This window comes from Elephantulus edwardii, unplaced genomic scaffold (genome assembly GCF_000299155.1).
Source record: "Elephantulus edwardii isolate Elephantulus edwardi_28Jun2011 unplaced genomic scaffold, EleEdw1.0 scaffold00061, whole genome shotgun sequence".
NCBI classification, from domain to species: domain Eukaryota; kingdom Metazoa; phylum Chordata; class Mammalia; order Macroscelidea; family Macroscelididae; genus Elephantulus; species Elephantulus edwardii.
The window spans coordinates 9,809,992-9,836,390 of record NW_006399811.1 but is presented as its reverse complement, the minus strand read 5'-3'; the positions used below and the strand labels follow the sequence as shown (position 1 = coordinate 9,836,390).

The 26,399-nt window shown below is 44.6% G+C and overlaps 1 protein-coding gene across 1 annotated transcript in view; it reads right to left on the bottom strand.

Annotated features, from left to right (window-relative positions):
• Positions 1-11,760, bottom strand: part of LHX4 (LIM homeobox 4) — a 49,439-nt gene extending 37,679 nt beyond the window's left edge. Inside the window, exon 1 of the mRNA XM_006887734.1 lies at positions 11,438-11,760. Coding sequence (XP_006887796.1) covers positions 11,438-11,513 — 76 coding nt within the window. The 5' untranslated portion in view covers positions 11,514-11,760. The remainder of the gene's footprint in view (positions 1-11,437) is intronic.
• Between the last annotated feature and the right edge of the window lie 14,639 nt (positions 11,761-26,399).

The following is a 26,399-nucleotide window of genomic DNA, read 5'->3' as shown; positions in this document are numbered from 1 at the left end:
ATGCAATCAGAGGCAAATTACTTAACCTACTTGAGACTCAGTTTTCTTATCTGTAAAATGACCTAACAACACTAGTCTTTCAGGGTTCCTATGTGTCAAATACTTAGCCTGCAATGCTTTGTCTATACTCAACAGTTAGCTCCCTTCTCTGTTCTCATGGCCAGTTTTCAAAAAGAGTAATTTCCATAAAATTAAAATTAATTCATGTTACATTATTTCCCACTATGTTTTCCTTCACATCCATCTCTCACTTTAAAAAAAAAAACACTCCAAAAAATTATTCACAAGCATCACAATTTAGGAATCATGTATATCCACCTGGCATATTCCAGTTTTGTATTTTGTATGTATAGATGAATATGTAAGTGCAGATATGGGACTGTGTTAAAAATAAAATTGGCATCAAACTTTAAAAAAAACAGAACTCTCAAAACTCTCCTTCCTTCCCCCAGTTCTAAAACAGCTTGGGGAGGGAGAAGAAATAAAACATTTGGAGGTATGTACCTCTTTCAATCAATCATCCCAGAGTATGAATAGCAGCTAATACAACATTACAAGGGTTCAGTCTTCTTGGAATAAAGATTCTTTACAGAGTGAAAACATTCCAGGTTCCAGTCCACTCCCTGTATGTGAATGTAAGAGCAGGGAAGGTGGGGTGATTCCTGCCTACTTTTCAGTGTGGACTGAGTTCAAATGAACACCTTCTTTTCTGAACCTTTCTTGGAGACATCTAAATGTTCAAAGGAAAGGGAGCTATTTCTGACTTGGTACCCCATATTTTCTCTTAAGTCATAACTTATTTCCCCACCAAGGAAGTTTCCAACAGGACATCAGTCCTCAAGGCACCTAGGTAGAGCAGTAAGGGAACACTAGCTTATTTTCCAGATTCTCTATCAGAAAAGTTTCTGTTTTTACGTCCCATCAGTTCTTCCATTCATGATGGTTTAGAAAGCTGGGAAGTAAAAGAGACCAGAGGTCTGATGAGCCAGTGCAGACCAAATTGTCCACACCCTCTGATGATAAAGAATAAGTCAGGGACGTTTTTATTCTCCACTCATTTTTCTTCATTTCCAAGAAATTGCTCCCAAGAAACCAGAGGCTTTTCTTGTTTGTTTGTTTGCTTGATCTATTTTAATTCTTTGGAAAAAAGTATTCTCTCTTTGATCACATTTGATCACACAGATATAAAGAAAGGGAGAGGGGGGAAACAAAAGATGAAACTTTCTACTAAGATCAAAACTAGAACAAACCTACCTTCTAAAATATGTATTTAAAAAAATGCACCTTTCTAGGGAAAACTCTTCAGAATTTCAGATATTTCCATTGGAGTTATAATATTAATGAGTAAGTTAAGTAGTTTAAAAACTGATTTGTACTAACTAGAATGTGTTCCTTAATTATGCTCAGAGACCAAATTAACACCATATTGTCCAAAAATTGAAAATTCAGGTGCCACTGTGGAGTTGGGTGAGACCCTGCTTTTAAAATAATGTTTCACTGAGAAGAGCTGCCCTCTTTGTTTCACAGCTGTTTGACACGATAGTCTAATGCCAGAACAGGTTCCTCTGGATACTTTCAGAAAAAGGAGCTTGAAAGATGCATCCCAAGTGCCCTGTCCTGTTTGCAGATCTTAGTGCAATTTTGGGTTAATTACCCTCCTTCGACACCCAGCAATATTCCAACCCTCTTACAGCAAATGGGAACTGTGATTCTGTGATTCTGTTCTCTGAACACCTTATGAATACCAGCTCTCTAAACTGGGAGTGTCAAACACTCCCAAATGTGCAAGCCCTTTTATTCCTCCCAGGAAACCTGTAATGGAACACTGTCTACATTTAAGAGATTATGAGGCAAACATATCAAGGCAAAAGGGCAGCATTTGCCCTAAAATGAAGCTCAGAAGGCAGGCAGAAGGAGGAAAGATGGATGAGTGGAAAAGGGGAGCCCAGAGAGGGAATGCACAGCTAATGATACAAAACAAAACGTGTATGAATTGTTGAATTGAAAATGACTTTGTTCTGCAAATTTTACCCAAAACACAATATAATGGACTTTTACATAGAATTTGATTTGTTTTTAAATTAGTGGGAATATGAGATTTAAAACATTTTCCCTCTTGACCCATTCCCTTCCCCCCCCCATACCCTCCCCCACCCTCACAGATTTTGGGCTGACTTAAAAACCCTTCAATTCACAAGTCACCTCACTTCACTCGGAGATTTTTCACCCTAAAGCCTTTAGCTAGTGACTTCACTTCTGCAGTAACCAGAGATTTTGGTTTTGTTTTTTAAGCTCCATATTTAATAGCATATGGCCAACCTATGTTTCCCAAACCACCTAATCTATTTCCATTTCTTTACTGGCTATCAGTGGAATGGAGGCAGCAAATGGGGCTTTAAGGAAACACACATACAGTGGGAATATTATTGGGCAAAGATTTTGCTTGGAATTCTCCCCTCAATTCTCTTATATAAGACAAAACCACCAGCAAGGGCAGACAACAATGCTCCATTGGCACAATTTGTCTGCGTAAGTGAGGTTATTGTTGTTGCTGGGTGCCATCGAGTTGAGTAGCGACTCTATAAACAGCCGACCTGAGCCCTGCCTTATCCTGTGCCATCCTCATCATCTCTGATCTACTAAAGCCCATTGCTGAAGACAAGTTTCTAAAAGACAGGCTTGAGAAATCCTCTTGGTGGGGAGCTCATTGATTTCTTCAGGCAACTCTTAACTTTGAAATGTGTCCATTTAATGCCACAGGACATTCCAAGTTAGGCTCCTGTGCCTAAATTCTGAAATTCCCAATCTAATAATTACAAGAGAGATATCTCCACTCTCAGCTTGAGATGCCTGCTATTAATGGTTGTTTCCTCCTCCTTATAAATGGGAAAGGAGTGAAGAATTCCAAGAAAAACTTGTGCATAATAATAGTATATGTGTTTTCTAAAAGTCCTCATTTATCTTCTCCTTTCCTTTAGTCATCAATAAAGGAATTTAAATAATTAAGTGATTTTGTAAACATATCTTGGCCAAATTGTTGTTATTGAAGATGAAGCTAAAAACTTATAAAAGAGATGTCATTTAGTTTATCGCTTAATTAGACTGTATATAAATTATCCAATTCAAAGTTGCTACCATCACTGCTGACAATAAAACTTTGTTCTCTGATCACAGCACTCCGTTAAATCACCTGCTAATTGTGACAGGAGAAGCAAAGGACAGCTGACACACGGAATCATGACTAGATGCGCCTTTTTCTTTTCTTTCCTCACTCTTTGTTTGCCATTTCCTTCTTAAAGGTTATTCATTTAACTGTGCAGTTTTAATTTCATTTTTCATATTTTTCTTTAATTCTAAAACAGTGGGTCTTCCAGAGTTCACACCTAATGTTCCAAAATTATCTTATAAAAATCGTCTGAAGAGATCCTCATAATCTGTAAGAATCCTCTCATCAGCAACAGAGCTTGAAAGGTTGGAGTTCTAACGTTAATTCTAAAAAATTGAAGAACAAAAGTCACTGTGAACATTGTGATGTTTTCTGTTGATGACAGCAACATCAGCCCCAGTGAGCTGGACCAGAAACAAAAATAGTGGGGAAATTCTGATGAAAGGACCGCATCACATTCAAAGTAAATCATACCCTCTATCATCATGTCTACGTATGTATTTAAGATACACACCAATCTATAGGGGTACTCTTAGCTCACTTCTAGGCTCCTTCCCTCCAGTTTTTCTTAAAGGATAACTAATAACAATGGAACAATCAGAAAACCTTTCTCTTCTGGGAGACAGTCACACCCTAAAGGTCTTTCTCCTTCATTGTCCACTTTCCCACAGGAATTCCCTTCCCCCAGGATCCTGTTTGCTTTCCTCAGTGCTGCCTTGATATCCCTTTGCAAATCTCTTTTGTGTTCTCTCTCTGTGTGTGTGTGTGTGTGTGTGTTTAGGCTGTTCAAAAATAATCTATTCAGTTTTGAAAAATCAAACTCAGAAGTATTTTAAGACAGTCTTGGTATTATCCTTTACACATACATACACACACACACACACACACACACACACACATCTAGATTTCACCTTAATAGGAGGAGTTGTGTAGCAAATTAAGCACACAGTGTAAGTATGTATTTTCAGGTACAGGATTCTCTTCTAGATTACATATTGGTGTAGAAGTAGTACCCTTCACTAAAATGATAAATATTCTCCATAATTGCATTTTTTTTAATTGCATAAACAAATCCATGAGAGTCTATGGGAATGCTGTGGCCATGTCTCTGTTTCCACATCTAATTTCATTGCTAAATTGTCACAATGTCTTTTTCTGATCTCTCAGTCTGTGGTAATATTCATATGTTTGGCAGCCTCTCCTCTCCTAAGATGAAACTTTCAATTAATTTGGCTGCAAATTTTGTCTCTGTTAAACAATTCCCACAACCAATCCCTTAACCTCATACCATTATAATTAAAACAAATTATACTTTAAAGGCATTAGGGGGTAAGTTACTGTAGTAAAACATCTGTGATTAGACACAGACAGATAAGGAGGGGTGCAGCTCTGAGGAAAGTGAGACACGAAAATAACAACAGGAGTTAGGATGTGCCTCCCAGGACGTTCTTCCAGTCAGACACTAATAGAGTTAACCAAAGTACATTTTCCAGTGAGAATCAATTTTCGTTTTGCCAGTTTAACCCAACCTGCCCACCTATCCCCAACAGCAGTGCCTCATAATGGTTGGTTTGTGTTCCATTTTGATCAGAACTCCCAGAAAATTGAGGACTAAAAAGGATACGACCTCACAGAAAAAGCTATAGTTAGAAGATTTGCTCTTACTACCAAAAAAAAAAAAATAGTAAGAGCTCTCCTTCAGGTGACTTCTGCCCGGAGCCCAGCCAGCACCTTGCACCTCTTCCCTCTTGAGACTTCTAGAAAGGGAGTGAGAGAGAGAGAGAGAGATCTCATCACCCTGCACCCTGCTGGACACACAGCCCAGATAAACTCACACACAAGCCTACATTTGTCTCTGCAAAGATCCTACAGAGAAAGGACCGAAGAAACAGAGGAAGAAGAGGAAAGAAGTGGAGCGACATTCAGACAAAAGGAAGACAGGCAGACGTCCACCCACGATGGAATGTGACCAAGAGCTGTCGCCCTGTGTGCTCACGTCCTGTTATGAGAATTCACAATCATTCCAGGAAGGAAGGGAAAACAGAAAATAATAACAAAAGTAAACACCCCTTCCCCCAAGTCATCTCCAAACCCAGCAGCCTGAGCCGCTTGTATCAGGTGCTGCCACAGCAAAGTGCTGCTTCGGTCTGTCTCCAGCCTTGGACTTCCCAAGTGACTAATATCCTCCCATCAGCTAAACTGGTTCCAAGTGTCTGTGGGTTCCGAAGCTTCCCGGCTCTAACCCTGATAGATTTCCATAATTGAAAGAAATGGCACAAGGTCCCTCCATCCAATTCCATCTTTCCTCCTCCACCCACAGCCCTTCAATTTGGAGATGAAACAAGTTTCCCAGCCAGAGGACGCCAAAAAATCCACCAGTCCTGAAAAAAAAAAAAAAAGGTTCTAAGGAGATCTGAAGATAAAGAATGACCACTCAATATTAACTGATGTGGCATCTCGGCACCACCGCTTCCCATTCTGACCCTCCCGCCCTGCTCTCGGCCTCCCCTCTCAGAGCACCCGGGGCTTCGCTGGCTAAGTAATCACTAATTGACTGCACGCAGAGTGAAAGGGCACGAAAATCCCAGGCAAATGGGAAGTCAGGACAATGAAAATATTTGGGACTTGGGGCTGTCTACACCTGGTCTGCGAGGTCATCAGGTCAAGACGTCCCGGGAGTCGTATTTTGTCTGCTCAGTGGAAGGCAATTGCTTTGCCCGTTTCCTGCCACCTCCCACCCACCCCCTCCTTGGAGGAGCAGATTTTTAAAAATCGACCCTAGTGTTTGCAGTAAGGTAAGCGGTCTTGAAGACGTCGAGCGCGCTCGTTCTAATCCCCGGAGCATTCAGCCCGCATTCTTGCCTTTGCTCCGCTTTGTTTTTGGAGCGTCGGTGAGGAGTGGGGCGGTACACCAGGTTCAATTGCCCTTCCTTTACCTTCCGGCAGCTCCCACCTACATCCCTCCGGGTTTTATTAAGTAATTCCTCTCCTTCCTGATTAGCCTAGCCCTGCAAACCTCTTTAGACGTTCATTCAGCCGACTAAACGAGGTTTTGTTTTGTTTTGTTTAAAAAAGAGGGAAAACAATAGCTCAATACTCAAGCTTAAAGAGGAGCGGGCACCGCGCCCCGTCCCAGGAGAGCAGCGGTTGCCCCTGCTAGCCCGCAATACTGCAGCCCGCCCGTTGTGCCCTCTTCCCTTCCTCGAGCAGTACTTCCATCTCCCTCCCCGGACCGAATCGAATTTTCTTTCCATCACCGGCTGCTCCTTGTCTCTACTGAACTTGCCAAGTTTCAAGAGCTCGCCAACCTTTAAGCGCAAGGAGCAGATGTGCAGGCGCGCGGGGCGCATCTGGCCCACGAGGAAGGCATAGCGGCGGCTTCTCCTCTTGGTACGGGGGTTTCCACTCCCTTGGAAGCCCTGCTTTCCAAGGGTTAAAGAGACACAGAAAGGCTTTCTGGCTACCAGACGGGCAATTAATTTTGCCTTTCCAGAGGCTTGCGGAGAAACAGACAAGGGAGGAAGAGAGGACCCTGGAGCACTGCGCCTCCGATTCCACCTCCGTGGAAAGTCCCCTGCTACCACTCCAAGGGGCAGGGAACCGATTCTAGGCTTGGTGGTTTGGCCTTGACACATAGGTGAGGGAAACCTAACAGTGGGAAATGAAGCCTGGGAAAGGAATGGCACTGGGAGCAGGGTGGCTGAAAGGAAATCAGGTTGCAGGAAAGCCCACTGCAGAGCACAGTAGACACAGAGGCCATCTCGCCCTTGTCCCCTTCGCGGCCCGGACCTCTACTTCCAGCATCACAACGCGTGATGCAGTGCGCGCAAAGCCCTTTCCCTTCAAGAGCAGCCTCTCTGCACCCACAAACCTCGCAATAACTCGGGGCACGCGTGGAGAGAGTGTACTGACCAAACGCCAGAAAACGCACCCAAAAGTAATTCCTCACCAGTGCCCTGGGCCACCCAGGTCTTGCATAGAACTCGGCCCAGGTCACAGTGAGGCCACACAGATCACGCCCCCAGGCCTGAGGGCACCACACCCTTCCCACTCTGCTTGGTGCAGATATTCGCTAGTTCATTCAGAACAGTTGCAGAGCAAACAAACTCCACTTAACACCTGTTTTCTCTTTGGTGTTCTGCAACCCTGATGTTCTGCAACGCTTGATGCTTATTGAGGCCCAAGAAAGTTGGGAGCCAAGAGTTGGCGCCCTCTGACCCTCGCCGCCTTATCCAAGGTCTCCCAAGGTTACCCAGGTTTCCCCAAACCCCCTTCCCGGTGGCACCCAGCATGGCCAGAGGCAGGCACGGGATCCTCATTCTAAAATTTGGTTCGCTACTGAGAATGTTTTTGTGACGCGGGGAACCGAGGTTACCGTGCCTGCTGTCTGAATTCCTGTATCGAACTGTAATTTAAGAATCAGAATCAATCTCTTTGTCCATTGAAAGAGATAACAGAGCTAGCTTTAGATGATATAGATAGATATAGATGATGATGGTGATAGATAGATGATAGACAGACAGACATATATTTCATCCCCATCTGCATTCAGAAAAGGCAAGAATGGAAAGAAGAGTGAATCTGTCCAGTTTGGAAGCATTCCTAGCCCAGAAAGTTAGTCTATGTCACCCTGAAGAATCGGCCAGGAAGGAAGACGATAAACAAGGGGGGTCAAGGATTGGTGATGCGCTTATTGCAAGAGAGACTCACTCCATACACCATGAAGGAGAGCTAGGAAGAAGGGTTCGGGAACATTCTCGAAATCTTCCATTTAGATCTTACCAAATACAAAACCAAGCATGCTTTTCTCACAGCTTCTGGGCTGCAGAAATCAGGTGCTTTAGGAAACCCAAGAGGACCACTGACTCCCATGCTTGCACCTCCCCCATCCCCAGTACATAGTTCTGCCCTTTAATGTGGACCAGTGGGTAGTGTTCCTTCTATGTAGTTTGCTGGGCTCTCTGGGCCAGTGGCCTGGGGTCTCCCTCATCAGCTGTTCTTTCCCTTAAAGCTTGGGAAACTATGTAAGAAATAGGTTTAAAAAAAAAAAAAAGGCAAAGGAGGGGAAGAGACGGGCCTCCCTTAGTCCAGAGACAAAGGTTAGCAGGCTTCTGAAGAGTGTGTATGTGGAGGTTGTCTGTTGAGTTCTGGATGCAGAGATTCAAAGGCGGCTTGGGAGGCATTCAGGATCTAGGGGTGTGGGAATTAGACTTGGGTATTACAGGCCTGAGGACTCAAGCAGACCAAGCTCTGAGGCAGGCTGAATAGAAGACCCTTAATATGTGTCAAGTAGTTGTTCCAAGTCCCTGTCTGAACCCAGCCGCCCCCTCCATCCTGCAAAAAGACTTGGTTAGTGACCCTCGAAGATACCACTTCTTTCCAGGAGTCCAGAGTGCTCCTGCCATCCAGGGATAGGAACAAGTGTTTTGCATTTATTAGAAGACATTGACCTGGTCAAGGCTGCACTAAACCACCCGACCCTGAAGAGATTAAGGAGAGGTATGGCCTCCACCTTCCTTCCCTCGCCCCTCCCTCCCCCCCAAAGTCAGTCGGCTGGCAGTGCCAGAGCTCATCTGGAGGAGCGGGCTGGCCTGGTGCAGGCAGGAACGGCATCAGAAGCTGCCCAGGGGAGCTGCAAGGAGGTATCAGGGGGCCACAGGGTCACCCTGCTGAGGACAAGAGCCAGCAGAAGCAAGAGGCCAAAGCAAAGTGGTCAAGAAACAGGCAAAGTGTAAAGAGAAGCCCACAAAAAGAAGTTGTTAGATCTATTGGAAATGTCTTCATGAAAAGAATATGCCTCATGCACCCCTAAATAAGAAAAAAAATATAACTGCTGTAAAATCAGCTTAATCTCTTTTTCTAAAATGTCCCTAGAAGCAAGAGCATCAGAAAAATCAAGTTCAGGGGAATCTCTAGACCTGAGTGCCTTAATTGTTTCATTTGCGTTGCTCTGGGTGAAGAAGTAAAGGGGGGAGGTTGTGTCTATGTGCAAGGGAGTAACTCAAGCTTCCCGGTTATCTGGAGGCACTGAGTTGGGGAGCATTCTGTTGTCTCCTTTTACCACAGGGTTTGAGAACTCAGTGCCTAGAGAGTCTCTTTCTTGTTCTCTGAGGTCTAAATGTTTCTCCTCCAACATTCCTTTCCCTGAAATTCGGAAAAGGAATTACTTTTTGTATGGAGAGGACCACTGCCTATTCATCATCAGCTCTTAGATCCAAATGCTTGTTTATCTAGTGGTGAGTTTTGTTTCAAGGAGGTCCACACATGCTTTTTTTTTTCCTTAAAGAAAAAAAAAAAAGCTAGTTGGCAAGTGAATTCTTCAACTAGAAATCTGTCACTGTGTTATGATCAGACAAAGGGAAGGCCAGGCCACAACACCCCTTCCTAGCTTGGAACTTCCATGCCACCAAAGCCTACCCTGGGTGAAGTCCTTTCCTCTGACATGTTAATTTTTTCATAGTTTGAACCCAGACTCGGGGTCATGGCAATTGTTAGCTCTGGAGGTAAGACATTCAAGTTGCCTCTGAGTAAGAGACAGAAAATTTGAGGGGTGGGGAAAGAGTAATGAGCATCCCAAGAAAGGTTGTCAGAGGTAAATCCACCACCTTTCTTCTTGGTATCCAGACAGGCAGGCTGCCTACCGACTGCAGCTATCAGAAATTTAACGAGGGCGCAAATTGCGCACACATACACACTTTCCTCACTCAAGCCGAGCGACAATCAGATTAAAGATCCAGAGTGCCTTGGCCAGGGAGTGTGCTTCTGTTTGTGCTGGAGCCTGTGGTGGACTGGGGGCAGCAATCCCTAACGCCACGTTAGTCATCAGAAAACTCCCCACGGCACAGCACAAACGGGGAACGGTTTGCCAGGCATTGATACAAATAAAGACAAAGGACCACTGTAGGATATCGTTAAGAACAGCCAGAACTGGCTTGAGCGAAGCGGTACTCTCCTAGATCCTCCTCAAAACTTCCTAAAGACACCTGGGGCATGCGCTTGCCAGCCGACTCTGAGGAATCACAAGGGTAGAAACTGCGGTGAAGAGACAGGGCGCAGGAGGGCGTGCTTGAGCGCGCCTTGGTTCTCGTAGTACGCACCATTCGTGGGGTAAACCCGTTTTCCTTAAAATAAACTCCGCGAATGTAGTTTGGACCTCACTGAGAAGTCGTGGTAGAAAGCACAGACCAATAGCAAGTGAGGTGAAGAAATTCTGGTGTGTCCACCGCGCCCAGGAGACCCGCAGAAAGGACAAGCCTGCAGGCAGGACTCACGCGGCACCCATCAGGCGCGCGCACGCGCGCACGCCGTGCTCCAGGACCTACTTTGGTGGCCACACAGATTATCTATCACTAACTCTCCACTCAAGAGTAAGGGACAGAGCCAAATACCCTTCATGAAAGGCTCTGAGCCAGAGTCCACACGTACACACCGAGACCTTGCCATAAACATGCTGGACCTCTGGCTGCTGGACCTTGGTGGTGCGTGGAGAAAGTGGAAGATCGAACAAAGTACCTACACGCACCGGAGCGCCTCCCCTTCCAAATCCCAGTCACCCTGGACCTCTGCCCTCGCGTGCTCAAAGGCTGGACCCTAAGTTCGCGACTTGGTTCCGGTGATTCTCCCTCCCCTGCATTCTCCGGCTAGCTGGAATGTGGCGAGCAGATTCCCTCACTTGTAGCAGTCTTTCCCCAGCAGCACTGCTGGCGGGCGCCGCCGCAAGTAGCAGCCGCCAAGGATGCACAAGGCGCGCACGCTCGGCGCGCGGATCTCTGGGCCAGAACGTGTGACCCAGACCCACAGCGCAGCAGGCCCGGGGGCGGCGGGCGCTCTCTCCAACTTCCCGCCAGCAGTGGTAAAGTTACACTAGCAGCGTGAGAGCTTTGAATGTTGCGCGGGGAAGAGTGATTTTTGAAGGCCCACTTCTGCCCTCGGGTCTAGCCTACTGCACACTGCCCTAGAGTCCCCAAATAGCACTCTCGTTAGTGCTTCCAGAAAAGCCAGGGGCTGGGGATACAGGGTTAGGTCCCCTCGACATACTTCAAACATGCGGCGGATAAGATTTCCACAGTCAGAGACTCAAAGACGAGGAGCCAAGCTCTTCAAACGCAGTCTGGCCGATGCCCTGCCCCGAGAGCACCTCTGCGCCTTTGGCCGCCGGCCTTTGGCCCCTCACCCCTGCCAACCCCCCCACTGCTCACGGCGCCCCGCCAGCCCGGCTGTTAGCTGCTAGGTCATGAAATTAAACCAGCAAGAAAGGGGAGGGTGTCTTACGTTGCATCGGCACGCCGAGCATCTCCGGGAGCCCTTTGACAGCCCCCTCCGCGGGGACAGCCGCGCTCTGCATCATAGCGGAGCGAGAGCCAGCCAGTCGCAGTCTACCGAGGTGTCTCGTTCTCTCGTTCTTTCCTTCCAGCTGGATTCAGAAATTTTAAAATAATGATAGAATAACCCCCAAACCCAAGGAGGCCTCAGAAGTCCCGGGAGAAGCTGGCTCTGCACCGCTCGGGGAGGACTCCACAGGCTGGCTGGCCCCCTCCCCCTCCAGCCCTCTGTCTGTTTCAAATCCCTTTGATCTCGCTCTCCCAGGCTGGTGCTCATCCCGGGTTGAGGAGACGCTGTTGCTGCAGCTCCGGCTTTTTCCCCTCCTCCTACCCCCCCCCCCGCCCGCCCGCTCCTGGCCCCCAGCCCCTCCCCCGCCACCCTTCGCGTGCCGGCCGCCCCGGAGGCCGCGGTCACCCAGGCATTTTGATTCATTCACACTGCAGGAGCGGCCGTGACGTCGCTTTCCGCAGGGAGGCCCGCCCTTCGGCCGATACCCCGCCCCGCCGCGTGCCGCGGACCCGGGCCTGAGTAGGGGGTCTGGTCGCTGGTATCGAGACCCCCGGCTCGGGAGGGCGGGGCCGCACGGGGCGAGGCGGGGCCTGGTGGGGTCCCCCGCGCCCCGCCCTGCGGGCTGCTGCCCGAGGTATAAATGCTGCAGCTGGCCGAGGCAGCAGGTGGCCGGGGACCGCTGCGCCTCGGGCTCTCGCCGTTCTTCCAGGGATTCCGGCCCTGGGGATGGCTGGTGTCCTCCTCGCCCCCATATTCAGACCAAGGGGCGGAGCAGGGCAGACCCTGCAGACCCTCCCGCAAACCAGGGCCCGAACAGTGTCCTTTTCCTTGCGCACTCTGGGTCTTCGGCTTCTCTCTGCCCGGCTGAGCGCCTTAAGTAACCGGATGCCTTCATCCTTCCTCCTCCTCCTTCCCTCTGGCCAAGTCCCTTCTCGTCGGCGCTTCCCAGCCCCTGCTCCCTCTCCCCCGCGTCTGGCTGAGGCTGGGCCAGGGACAACCCGTACTCGGCACAGAACGCGCGAGTCACGCAGCTGGCAGCAGTAACGGGCTGGGCGGGGAAGCAGCTGGGGTCGTGCTCCGAGGTGGCGGGGCGCAGGCCCTTGACGTGCGCTCTCGCCCGCAGCGACCCTCAGCCGAGATCTGTGCCCTCAGTCTGGCCTGTCTGGGCGCAGCGCCTCTCCACGGCCCGGCCTCCCCGTCCAGCCTGCCTTCGTTTGCACAGCTCTGGCTTGCCTCCCCAGCTTCCACCGCGAGCCCTTTGAATAATTCCCCACCGAGTGCATGCGGGGCGGTTCTGTGCTCACTGGTAGCCCCAGGCCAACCAGCCAAGGAGCTAGAGAAGCTTATTGTATTTACAAGAGACAGAAACACTTAAAACCCTCTAAGTAGGAATAAACAAAGCCCAACACTGGGCTGAGGTCCTCTAACATCGGCGAAGGAGCTTCCTCAAGTCGCTTCCCCAGATCAGAGACTGACTGCCCGCAGCGGGGGAAGCCCAGCCGGTCATCCCAGGATCGGCTTCCCCCGGGATGCCAATCTCTGTGCCATCTCCATCGATAATTTCATCCTCTCCCAGCAGAGCCGGATTACCAAATAAACAAGGTACACACGGATATATTTGTGTTTATTTTCTAATCTGGAGTGAACAATGTGACATCCCCCCTCCCCCCATCAGATTCTATTTGTAGGTATGACTGGTATCCCTCATTTTCCCAACGGGACAGCACTTTTTTAAAGAATCAAATTCTCCTTTCAAATTTACAATCCGCAAGAAAGATGGAGCGAGCTCTGGTGCGTAGTCCATACTTGGTTGGTAGGGAGTTGTGCTGTTAACCCTCAGGCCCTTTGACCCATCGGCAAGCAGCTCCGCTGGAGGAAGGCAAGCAACCTCCCCTGCAATTTGCAGCCTTGGAAACACAATGGAGGGTTCCGATTGCAGTAATGAGTGTGCGGGGATTTGGGGGGCGGGGGAAGATGGTCAGGACGGGAATAGAAAACCCTGTAAGCAAAGTAAGCTATGGTTTATTTGTGTTTACTCATTAATCTGCAGATAACAATTCCACACCGGTTTTACGACATCCGTGAAGGGAACACAAGCAAGCCTCACGCTTACTTTGCTTACCGGACTACTTGCTCCTTCCTCCGAGCCTAATGATGTCCAGGACAGGTGGGAAGGGAGATCGTTTGCTCTCCTCAGGCTTCTGGGGCATTTTCTACTTTTTTTTTTTCTTCTACTCTTCTCGTTGGTATTTCTCTAAGGGGGGAAAGTCCCCTGAGACGCTAATTCACCAAGTGTCCAATACCTTCCTGGGTTACTGATTGCGCTGGGAATTTTTCTCCAATGATGTCACATGGGCCTTTATGTGTCTTGTTACCAGATTAGCATCATCTCTTCCTCTCTTTACCTGCGGGGCAGCCCCAACGCACAAAAACATAAATACATGCAATTAAAAAGAAAAAAACACAACAAAGTGACATTTCCAGTGTTTGTCAAAATGGCTCCTAGAGAAATATTCAGCTAGTAAACCAACGCGGGGAAATGCCAGTCTCATGCACAATCAATGACACAAAACAAAACAACCTATCAAGTACCTCATTATGCCTGCTCATGACCCAGGGAAAAATATAAAATGGTTTATAAATAAAAAAAATAAGAAAAGTAGTGCCGGTGAGGGTGCTACTAATTTGGCGCTCTATTTTCTTAGACTTTTCTGTTAAGTTTACAAACTCTTGTATCTGTAAATTAATTTGGCACTGTATAGGTTGTTATTGTGTACCATCCAGTAGGAACCTGACCCGTAGCTGACCCTCCAGCGGGTTTTCAGAGAGTTAATCGCATGGATGAGATTTCCCAGTTGTATCCCACGGAGCAACTGGTAGATATGAACCTTATACTTTGCATTTGCACTGCAATTCTTTACCACTAAGCCACCAGAGCTCAATATGTATATGTATTTAAATATATAAATATGTATTTTATATATATTATCAGAAAATTGGTCATACTCCTTACTCATGTAATTCCATTTTGCATACTCCAAGAAATTGAAATTTTGGGAAAGTTTCATGGGTGAAGAGGTATCTTAGAGTATTAAGCTTTGGTGAAAAAGAACATAAATATTTAACACAAGAAAAATGATTGAGTGAAGGATGTTAATTTGCTTGCTAGTATGCTTCACAGTTACTGAAACTATGCAATCTACCAGCAGGTGAATAGCAAAATTGTATAATTATACTAGCGTAAAAATGTCAAAGAGAAAAGCAGTAATAATATATACTGCTGGCTAAGGTGTGGACAGATGTGAAAAGTTTTTTTTTTTGTGAGGGTGTAAAGAAACAAAATCTTCTGGGAGAATTTTGACAGTATGTTTTATAATCTAAAAATATGTATTCTATTTGGTCCAATAATTCTTCTAGAAACTTATCCTGTGAAAACAATCAATAATGTTAATAAAGATGTAGTTGCAAGGATGTTTAGAATATTTTTTTAAAGAGACTATGCTAAATGTATAATAATAGAGGATTATTAAATCAATTATACTAAATACAAAGGAATGTTATGAAGTAATTAGAAATGGTACAACAGAAGAATATTCAATAATGTATAAAGGTGCCTGAGATTTATGAGCAAATGGAAAACATGAGAGTCTGAAGCAGTATTAATTTTAATGCTTCTGGGTGGTCACATTTTAAAAATAAGTAGAAAAATATAATGTAAAAATAGTTATCTAGACAGTAACTATTTTAATTTTTAAGTGTTCTTTCTTAATGAGCACATTTTATAAAATATAAAACACTGATTAAAATTGGTTTTTAAAAATGTGTCTAAGAATTTACAAATCATAGGTGTTTTCCTTTTATATACATTTTGTGAGCATTGTTTTTTAAAATATTGGCGAAAACTGGAAGGAAATATATCAAAATGGTAATCTAATGTGTATTAAGGTCAAAAGAAAAAAATAAGGTGTATTAAGGAGATGCATTCTTTTTCTCTTTTTTGGATTTTCTGTAAGGTATGGTTTCTTTCTAGGTAATATTAGCAAACAGTAAATTATTTCTATGCCATGAAATGTGAAGCATATTGTTTTATGAGTTAAAATTCTATTTTTTAAATGCCCCCTGCAGCTCCTGCTCCTTGAGTTCACCTGTCCTGCCCAGGCTCAGCTCTCTCCCACTGCATGCCACCGGGGCACAGAGACAGCTTCACTGTGGCAAGAATGCAGGGAGGTGGGGGCTCTCCTGTGCTGATTCAGAAGATGCTGCTTTCACCTCTACCCAAAGCAGAAGAGTTCTGGGAGGACCTAGGATGTGTGCATAGCAGCTCCCTAGGACCCCTCTGCTCCCCACCTCTCCACATACATAAACACAACATAGCTCTGCCAATAAAAGCCTTTTCTACAATTTGAGACTTTTCTGAAGTATTTTCCACCCGGGATGAGCTGGCAAAGTCTTTCACTGACATTTCCTGCTACCATGTCATTTCATTTTCCCTCCTAAGACTTCAACTCTCTCGTCAGTAAATGAAGACACCTTAGTAAAAAGCTTTCCTTTAACAGTGTATTTTTGGCTGCTTCTTATTGTGTACCATCGAGTCAGAACTGACCCATATCTGACCCTCCAGCGGTTTTCAGAGGCAGATAATCTAACAGGAGAATAGCTGGTGGATTTGAACTGTGTGCCTTTGGGATTGCAATGCGGCCTCTTACCACTAGGCTACCAGAACTCCCTAAAAAGGTTGTTGTTGTTGTTGTTGTTGTTGTTGTTATGTGCCGTCGAGTCGTTTTCGACTCATAGTGACCCTATGTAGAACAGCCCTAAACCCTGCTCTATCCTGTGCCAATGCCTCTGATACACCCATCCCGATTACCCCAGTCACTGAATCAATTCACCTCATAGAGGGTCTTCCCCTCCTGCACTGTCCCTCCACCCTACCAAGCATGATGTCCCTCTCTAAAGACCTGTCTGTCCTTACAACATGTCCAAAGTATGTCAAACGAAGCCTCAGAATCCTTGCCTCCAAGGAGCAGCCTGGTTTAACCCTCTCCAGGATGAATCTGTTTGTTTTCCTGGCAGTCCATGGTACATTCAGTACTCTTCTCCAGCAACTACAGCTCAAAGGCGTCAATTCTTCTTTCCTCCCTAGTCATTGTCCAACTCTCTGATGCATAACATGGTTCAAATCTACTAGCTGCTCAGTGGAAGACAGATGGGCAGTATTCTCTGTGCAATTTTCTGTCTTTGAAAACTGGCTGGAGGGTCAGCTACAAGTCAGTTTTGACAATGGTACACAACAACAACAAATTCTGGTGGTAACAAAAACAACAACATGATAATATGTCACCAGCATTTAATGAAAGTTTACAACTACTATCAGGTTCCAAAGTGTAAGCTTCCACTTGCTTATTTAAAAAATACCTCAAGGACAATATGAACTAAGTCCTCTTCCTTCCCCCTGCCCTTCTCCTTGACAATGGCTTCTTGCTGTTATGTACAATTTAGTTGGAACCAGCCCATAGGTGACCCTCTGTTAGGTTTTCTGAAGCAGTAAATCACATGAGAGGAGACCCTCTCTTCCATGCTGGTGAATTCAAACCCAGAACTTTCAAGTTGGCAGCATAAACTCTGCCGTAGAGTAGTCCAGGAAGACCCTTCGAATGAGTCTCAGTTTAGATTGAAATCTCTAAGCTGACTCGGCAGGTTTTTGCTCCAATCTGGCAAGGAACCTCTCAGAGCTAACTCAGACCTCCACCTGGGACTAGCAGCTGCTTGGAGCATGGGCCTGAAGAGATCTGACAATGGTGGCTACGGCTTTCTTCCAGTCTAAGTTTGGTCAGAGCAGTTGGTACATAACTGGTAGCAAGTACCTAGTGCTTTCAAGACACATATTCTATTCCTAAGAACCAGATCCAGTGAGGCAGTAGATCCAATTCTGAAGGGAAAAAAAAAATCCAGACCCAATTTAGGAAAATCTTTACAGCTTACATGACTCTGTTTACATTTTACAAACTTCCTCCTCATATGCTATCTTGTTCTATCTTAAGAATCATGTCTGGGTTTGAGTATGATTATCAGGAAACAGGTCACACAGCTAATAAGGTACAGAGCCAAGTGGAAATGAAATCCAACCTTATGCCTCTCAATTTGGTGCTCATTCCACTCTGCCCAGCAGACTTGTGTCCTCCACTCCTTGCAGAGGGTGTTTACCCTTAAGTGCTAGAAATTCTCAGCCTCAGCCTCTTTCTCGGCTCAGGGACAAATCTCGCTGCCCCTGCACCCTTATCACCCCAGCTCTAATCATCTCCTTGCTCATTCCTCTCAAACCCTCTTGCATCATTTGCATTTTGAAACTATTTCCTTAATTATTCTGCTGCTGTTGGAAACCTGCTCTCCCCCATCTCTGTGGCATCCTTTGATTTATCTCTGTCTGGATAACAGCTCCCCATTCTCCTTGGGGAATTCAATTTTCATTCATTTTTCTGTTGGACTAGATTGATATAGACCCTCTGCCCTGGTCCATATTACTCATCCCAGCAGAGAGAACCAGGAAGACCAACCCTCAACCCAGCCCCTTGGGAGCCACTGTCTTGTTCAGGGAGCCACAAGAAGTTCTCCAATAAAAGGACAGGGGCCTTTGCTCTTCTCCATCTGTCCACCCAGTCCTTCCAGTCATTTGTCACAGGCTGCTTTCGTGAGCCCACCACTTTGTCATTTGTCTCCTTCTCTTCCCAGAACCTTCCAGGGATCTCTCCCCCCAGGATGCTGATCAGAAGGAGGTGACTGCTCATCTTCAACCTGCCCTGTGTCCTTGACACCAAAATGCAATGGGGCAAGGAAAAGAGATGGCCCTGCAATTACACATCTGAATCTCAAGATGAAATTCTGACTCAGTATGTGGCTGAGAAACAGGATAGAATCCTCTGTGTGCCAGAAAGGACTGTGGGATTCTCAGGGGAAGAAGGAAAGAAGCAAGAGCTAACAGCCAACAGTGCCAGCACTGTCCTATTGCTCTGCGTGTATTAATTCATTTCCTCTTCACACTTCCTTTGAAGGTGATACTACCATTATCCCCATAGAACAAATGGAGAAATTGAGTCACAGAGGTACCACATGATGTGTCCAAGGTTGCCCAAGTAATTAGACTGTCTCTTTCTCTCTGTCTCTAATGTTACCAGTTAACTCCTACTTGGAAATTTCTCAAAACTCAAATTCAATGTTTGTTGGTGTTCAATGTTTCAAACCTATTCTTGAGATGATTTTTAAATTTAGGTGGGGTAGGCTCAAGACCATATTGTGGTTCCTGTGGACTTGTTTTCATTTTCTTCAGCCTCAATTTGAACCCGCACGTGAGTAATTGATGGTCTGTTTCACAGTCAGCACCTGGTCTGATTTTTTGTTTTGTTTTGCTCTTGGGTTTGTTTTTATATAAATTTTTTTATTTTATACTGGTTTATTTCCACGGTTTGTATACTTATTTTTCATCCTAGATCTTTTCCATTTCCTTAACCCACCTCTCCCTTTACCCATCAAATTGTGTGACCCTATGATTACCCCCGCACCACCCATCCTCACCTCTCTGCTCCCTCCTTTCCACCTTAGATCCTCATACATGTTTTACTAGTTATCTATTTCTACAATAATGGTCTTATACAGTATTTGTGCTTATGGGACTGAGTTAGTTCGTTTAGCATAATGATCTCCAGACTCTCCCAAGTTAGGTACTGATTTACAAAATCATTGCTCCTGTGTGCTGCGTAGTATTCCATTGTAAGAATGTACCATAATTTCTCAATCTATTCCATTGTGGTTGGACATCTGCACTGTTTCCATGTTCTTGTGATTCTGAATAACACTGGTATGAACATTGGTGTACAAGTCTGTTTGTGCCTCAGTTCTTATTTTTTCAGGATATATTCCAAGCAGTAGAATAGCTGGGTCATAGGGAATTTCTATGTGCAGGTTTCTGAGGAAATGCCAAACTGCCTTACAGAGTGGTTATACCATTTTACAATCCCACCAACAGTGTATAAGAGTCCCTATCTCACCACATCATATCCAACATTTATTACTTGCTGTCTTGTTAAACTTCACCACTGTTACTAGAGATGATATCTCATTATGGTTTTGATTTGCATCTCCCTTACTGACAGTGAATTTGAGCATTTTTTTCATGTGTCTTTTAGCATTCAAATATCTTCCTCTGTGAAGGCCTTCTATGTCTTTTATACATTTTGTAATTGTGTGATTAGTCTTGGCCCTGTGGGATACTGTAAACTTTTGATATGAGACCCTTGTCTGAAACGATATTGCAAAATTATTTTTCCCAATCAGTAGATTTTCTTTTCAACCTGTTGGGAAAAGATTTTGATGCACACAGGGAGGTCCTTTAGGAGGTCCTATTCATCAGTTTTATCCTTTTCAGATTGTGCATTTCTGGCTGTATTTGGCAGTCTCTTTACACCATAGCCTAGGCTGTCTAAGCTTGATCCCAATTTGTCTCTTATGAACTTTATGGTTTTGGGCACCTGGTCTGGTTTTAATTGCTGGTGTTGAGCTTTTCCAATTATTCCTTCCATAGATGTAGTCAATCTGATTCCTATGCAGTCATCTGGTGAGTTCTATGTATAAAGTCACTGTGTTTCTTAAAATGAGTATTTGTGATGAATAAACCACTATATGTACAAAATTCAATAATTCTATTTCTGTCGTCAAGTCCATACTTTCTTTTTGGAAAAACAATCAGTGTAATCCACCATATCAATAAAACAAAAGAAGTACATTATCTTCTCAATTGATACAGAAAAGGCATATGAGAAAATTCAGCATCTTTTTTCTGATAAAAAGATTCAACAAAATAAGAATAGAGGGAAAACTCTTTAACATACATGCAACACATATATACAAACATTGCTCTCAATGGAGAGAGATTTGTTGTTAGTAAATCCATACTTCCAGACTATTATTCCTTCTTTATTGTTTCCAACTTTTGTATTCCAGTCACCAATTATCGTTAACACATCTTGATTGCATGGTTAGTCAATTTCAGACTGCAAAATTTGGTAAAAATCTTCAATTTCCTCATATTTAGCTATTGGTGTGTATATTTGAATAATAGTTTTATTAACAGGTCTTCTTTGTATGTGTATAAATAATATTACATCATTCACAACAATGTACTACAGGATTGTTGTTATGTGCTGTTGAGTCAGTTGTGACTCATAGTAACCCTATGTACAAGAGCCCTAAACCCTGCTTTATCCAGTGCAAAACTCACTGTCTCTGCTACACCCATTCCCATCACCCCAATCATGGGATCAATCCATCCCATCGAGGGTCTTCCTCTCCTGCACTCTCTACCCTCCCAAACATAACGTCCCTCTCCAAGGACTAGTCCTTCCTTGCAACATGCCTGAAGTATGTCAGACGAAGCTTCAGAATCTTTGCCTCCGAGGAACAGCCCAGTTTCATCCTATCCAAGACAAACCTGTTCTCCTAGTAGTCCACGGTATATTCAACACTCTTCTCCAGCACCATAGCTCAAAGCCATCAATTCTCTTTCTATCATCCCTAGTCTCTGTCCAGCTCTTCAACGCATAGCACACAATTGCAAAGACTATGGCCCAGATCAGGCACACCTTAGTCTCCAGCCTGACATTGTTGCTCTTCAGTACTTTGGAGAGGTCCCTGACAGCTGGCTTTCCCAATGCAGTTTATCTCTTGATTTCCTAGCTGCTGGTACCAAGAGTGTTGATTGTAGAGACAAGCAAACTAAAACTGTTAGCAGTCTCAATCTCTTCACCATCCATACTGATGCTGCCAATTGGCCCCAGTGGTGAGAATCTTTGTTTTCTTGATGTATAGCTTCAATCCGTATTGAAGGCTGCATGCAGTCCTTGACCTTCTGCAGCAAGTACTTCAGGTCCTCCTCAGTTTCAGCAAGCAGGGTTGTGTCATCTGCATAACGCAGGTTGTTGATGAATCTTCCTCCAATCCTGATGCCACATTCCTCCTTGTACAGCCGGCGTCTCGGATGATGTTCTACATACAGATTGAAAAGGTCTGGAGACAAAATGCATCCCTGGCGGACACCCTTCCCGATTTTGAACCATGCTTGCTCTTTGCTCCTTGTTCTGTTCTGATAGAACTTGAAGTTGAATTGAAATGAAGTTTCAGTTGCACCTAACAACTAACATCAACAAAACTCAAACTCTTTGCCGCTGAGTCAGAACTGACCCACAATCAACCCTCCAGGAGGTTTTTTTCAGAGGTTATAAAATGCAAAAGAGAAGACTGCCCATCTTTCTACTGTGAAGCTGTTGGTGGATTCGAACCACCTGCCTTGGGGTTGACAGCACAAAATTCTTTACCCGTTAAGACAACAGAGCTCCCTTTGGAAGTTTTTAGGTACAGTCAGATTGTGGCTCACACAGAACACATTATCAGTAAGACTAAAGCTTCTGGGATTCATCTGTGTGGTCCTCGTCCCCCATGGCTTGTGTGTGAGGGCATGGAGGAAGTGGAAAATGAATCATGGAATCTGGTCCTACTCAAATTTAACATTTATTCTCTTTGTCTCCTAACAGAAGTCTAGAGTACCCAGGTCATTCCTTAATTTATTCATCCCTTGAGCACCTATTGTATATCAGCTCCATTCTAAACTGTGGAAGACAAATGGTAATGGCAGGCAGCTCCCAACTTACGTTTCTCCAAGAACTCTGGGTAGCACTGTGAAATAAGAGTGCAGCAAAGTTCTCAAAGTACATCTGTCCTCCTCATACTGAAAGGAACTCAGAGAACTGGATTAACAAACATTTGGGTTCTAGGCTCAATTTGCCTGCATTCAAATCCCACTTGTTGTTGTTATGTACTGTGGAATCAACTCCAACTCCTAGCAAGCTTATGGACAAAAGCTCTGGACCCCGCCCTATCTTGAGCCAATCTCACCATCTCTGACACACCTGAACCTACTGCCACAGTCACCGTGTCAATTCATCTCACCCAAGGTTTTCCTGTAGTACGCTGACCCTCCACCCTTCCAAGCATGATGCCCTTCTCCAAGGACTGGTCCCTCCTGGCTACATGCCCAAAGTACGTGAGACAGAACTTCAGAATCCTTGCCTCCAAGATGCAGCCTGGTTTCACTCTCTACAGGACAGACAGACCTGTTTGTTCTCTTGGCAGTCCATGGTATGTTCAATCCTCTTCTCCAGCACCTCAACTCAAAGGCATCGATTCTTCTTCTGTTATTGATTGTCCAGCTCTCAGATGCAGGCCCGAATCAGGTGCACCTTAGTCTCTAGACTGACGTCTTTGCTCCTTAGCTCTCTGGACAGGTCCCTGGCAGCACACTTTCCCCAAGCAACTCTTCTTTTGATTTTCTTACTGCTGGTGCTAAGGGTGTTGATTGTGGGCCTGAGCAAGATTAAATTGATAACAACCTCAATCTCTTCATCTATCATGTATCATTGTTTTCTTGATGTTTCTAAGTGGAAATCCCATTTAGACACATCCTACTTTGGGAAGTGTCTTCTTTCTCAGAGTTAAATGGCAGTTAACAATAGGGTCCTCCTTACAAACTGTCACCTAAAGGACTTGTTATTCCCTTGGAATGTGGAATGGTATCATTTTAATGCTTCCTCTGACTTTGACTGGTTTAATCCTTATGGGAGGAAACTGGAGACATGACACTCCCTTGTGTGTTTCAAAAGTCAGAACAAAACTTGAGCATTCTTCGCTCCTAAAAATGTTGTTAGTTGAGATGGAGAGAAACACATAGCTATGGATTGGGTTTTTTTCAACTTCATTTGAGAATAGAGGAGCTCTGATGGGGTCACAAACTAAAGTCAATGTGCTAAATTACTCCCTGTTTGAGGCAAAGCTCCGTTCCATGGAGGAAATCTTTGCTGAGCAGGAGGCTGGCAGGAGGTACAGCTAGCGGGCAGTGTGGAGAGGCTTCCCTAAAAAGATCCTTGTGGTGAGTGGACTCAGATCCAAGGAGGCTTAAACCCAAGCCCTGACACCTGGGGCAATCTCATTTCCCTTGTCATTAGTACGAGGATAAACACCTCATAGGCTGGTTGTTGCATTAATGATAATGTATCTGGTGCACAATACAGGTGGCTATGTTATGTACTGTTGAGTTGGAACTGACTCACAGCTGATGCTCCAGTGGGTTTTCAGAGTCAGTAAATTGCATGGGAGGAGATTGCCCTTCATGTTGGTGGTGATGGTTAATGGGAAGGGACATAGTAATGGCTCTGCCAAACAGCCTCTCCAAGATGTCACACTCAGATACTCAATTACGCATCTTCACTTTGCAAGACATTCTGTCAAAACAGCTTTTCAATTACGCCCTTTTTGGATTTGGATTTACTTTGGCCTAATCTTCAAGTTCGTTAGACTTGAACACGAACACACACACACACACGGTTTCCACATGCTGTACAGTTTTTCTCCATCCTCATCATCAATTTCTAGGACTCAGAGGCATCTTAAATCCTATTATTTTAGTAAAAACCCCATGTTTACAGTTTATTGTATTTTTATAAAGTCTCTCTTGGTACAAACTGTTAACAACCATAACCAAAAGGTTCTGGGCCACCTAGAGGTGCCGCAGAAAAAAGGCCTGATTATCTACTTCTGAAAAAAATAATGAGCCACTGAAGCCATATGGTGCACAGTTCTGTTTCAACAGTCATGGAATTCTCATGAGCTAGAATCAACTCAGCAGCAACTGGTCTTATAGTTTAAGTGTCTCCCCACATCTGTTCTGACCTAACCCTCTCCAGACAGGGAGAGCACTGTGTTATAACCCCGTTACAGATGAGGAAACCAAAGCGTGGGAAGATCAAGCTGTCTGCACTGCTATACGCAAGACTCAGTCTGAGAGTTCTAACCAGTTGATCCATTTTCTCAGCTTCTAATAATGAGACTAAAAAGTAGGAAAAGAGGCTGAATGTCCTTTCTGGCTCTGTTTGAAAATAACTGAAAGCATCGAGAATAATCTATAAAACAACCTTGGTGAGACTTTTTTACTAAATTAGGGCTTTCAACCCTTCATTTCTCGTTGGATCTCTTTCTGAGAATTTGCATTTCCACCCTGTGTATACTGATTTAGAACCTTACATATTAACAAAAAAGAGGAAGATTCCATAAAAATCACCTGGAGATCTTGACAAACTTAGATTATGATTCTCTATAACTGGGGGGAGAAATGCAAATTCTCAGCTGGGATCACACCAGAATGAACAGGTTCTAAGTCCTGAGTGGAATACAGTATGCTTGGATATTATAGGCCTCTCTTTAAAGCACTGGTTCACTTATAACGGGCTTGTGTTGGTCATTAAAATTTTGTGCTTGACGACACTGACGTTCAGAGAAGGAACCAGGATATTGGACTTTGGGCCATGCTGGGTGATCAGTGAGGAAATGTTAAGTTTTGTCGGGTGAAGGGGTTTCTTCAGGACCTCACTTCAGGAGAAGATGTAAAGCCTGGCTTTAATCTATATCTGCTTTATCACTGTGACTGTGAGAAATTGACCCCCGAGCATTGTGTTTAAATGAGGACCATGCTGATAACACTCTTAAGGAAGAGTTATTGAGACTCAGGAGATTCACTATGACTAAGGCAAGTGCTTCGTAAATGATCATTCCCATCCTCTGTCCCCTTTGCACAGGGAATAAGAGCAAAGGAGTTGCACTGACAACCCAAAGGCAGACAGTTCGAATCCACCAGCTGCTCCATGGGAGAAAGATGGGCATCCTCCTCTCATGCAATTCACAGTCTCTGAAAACTCACTGGAGGGTCAGCTATGAGCCTGTTCTGACTCTACGGCAATGACTGACTGATTGTCCCCCTTGCACAGACCTTCTTATACATTTGTATCACCCTGGATGGTGTTAAAACATACATAGTAGGTGTCGGTGAAACCTGATAGTCTTCATTGCTAACAAGTTACCAGCTGCATCTGCTGCTGCTCTGTGACCACACTGGGTGTGAGGCAGAGGCAGTTCTGTGGTCGCTGCTGACCACAGCCACCAGCCAAGTGTAACTGTAACTAGTAAGAAGGACACTATTACCCTGCGGGGATTGCAGCTAAGGCCACAAAACAAAATGTCTGTAAATAGTTGAGGGAAAAACTAATTTGCTCCATAAACTTTCACCCAAACCACAATAAAATGATCATAAACAGGAACTTGGCTGATAATATAGTTGTGCTGTAAAAGTAAATGGTACTATATTTTAAGGGCTTATTTAAGAAAAGGAAAGTAAAATATCTCATTAGAGTTTTTTTTTTGTTTTGTTTTCTCATTAGAGTTTTAAAAAGGATAAAGTATGTTAGTTAATTGTAACAAATGTACCACATTGTGACAAAACCAGTTACTGATATGCTAATTAACTCCCTGTTATTAAACTGGGGAGATGAGTGTGGGATATATAGAGAAAACTTTATACTATCTTCATATTTATTTTCTATAAATCTAAACTGTTCTAGCAAAATTAAGTTGGTTTAAATGTTTATAAAAATTTATTACATGGTGGAAGAAAAAATGATATACATTACTAAGTTGGATTCAAATCTATTTTTCAAACATAATCGCACTTTTTTCCTTTCCATGTTTGAGACCTGGTCACTACAATTACGTCTTAAGTCGCTGGCATTGTTTGTGTCTGTTGGGCTGCGTCTTAAGTCGCTGGCATTGTTTGTGTCTGTTGGGCTGCCCTGCTGTTGTGTGACCCTGACACACAAGCGAACGCACACACAACGTAGACTCCTCTCAGCATCCAGCATCGTTTGTGGCCCCGAGTAAATGGCTCATAAATGTGTGTTGGATGAATGAATAGGAATGATACACAGACATAGACACCACTCCTCCGCCCCACATGTGCGCCCCCCTCCGTCTG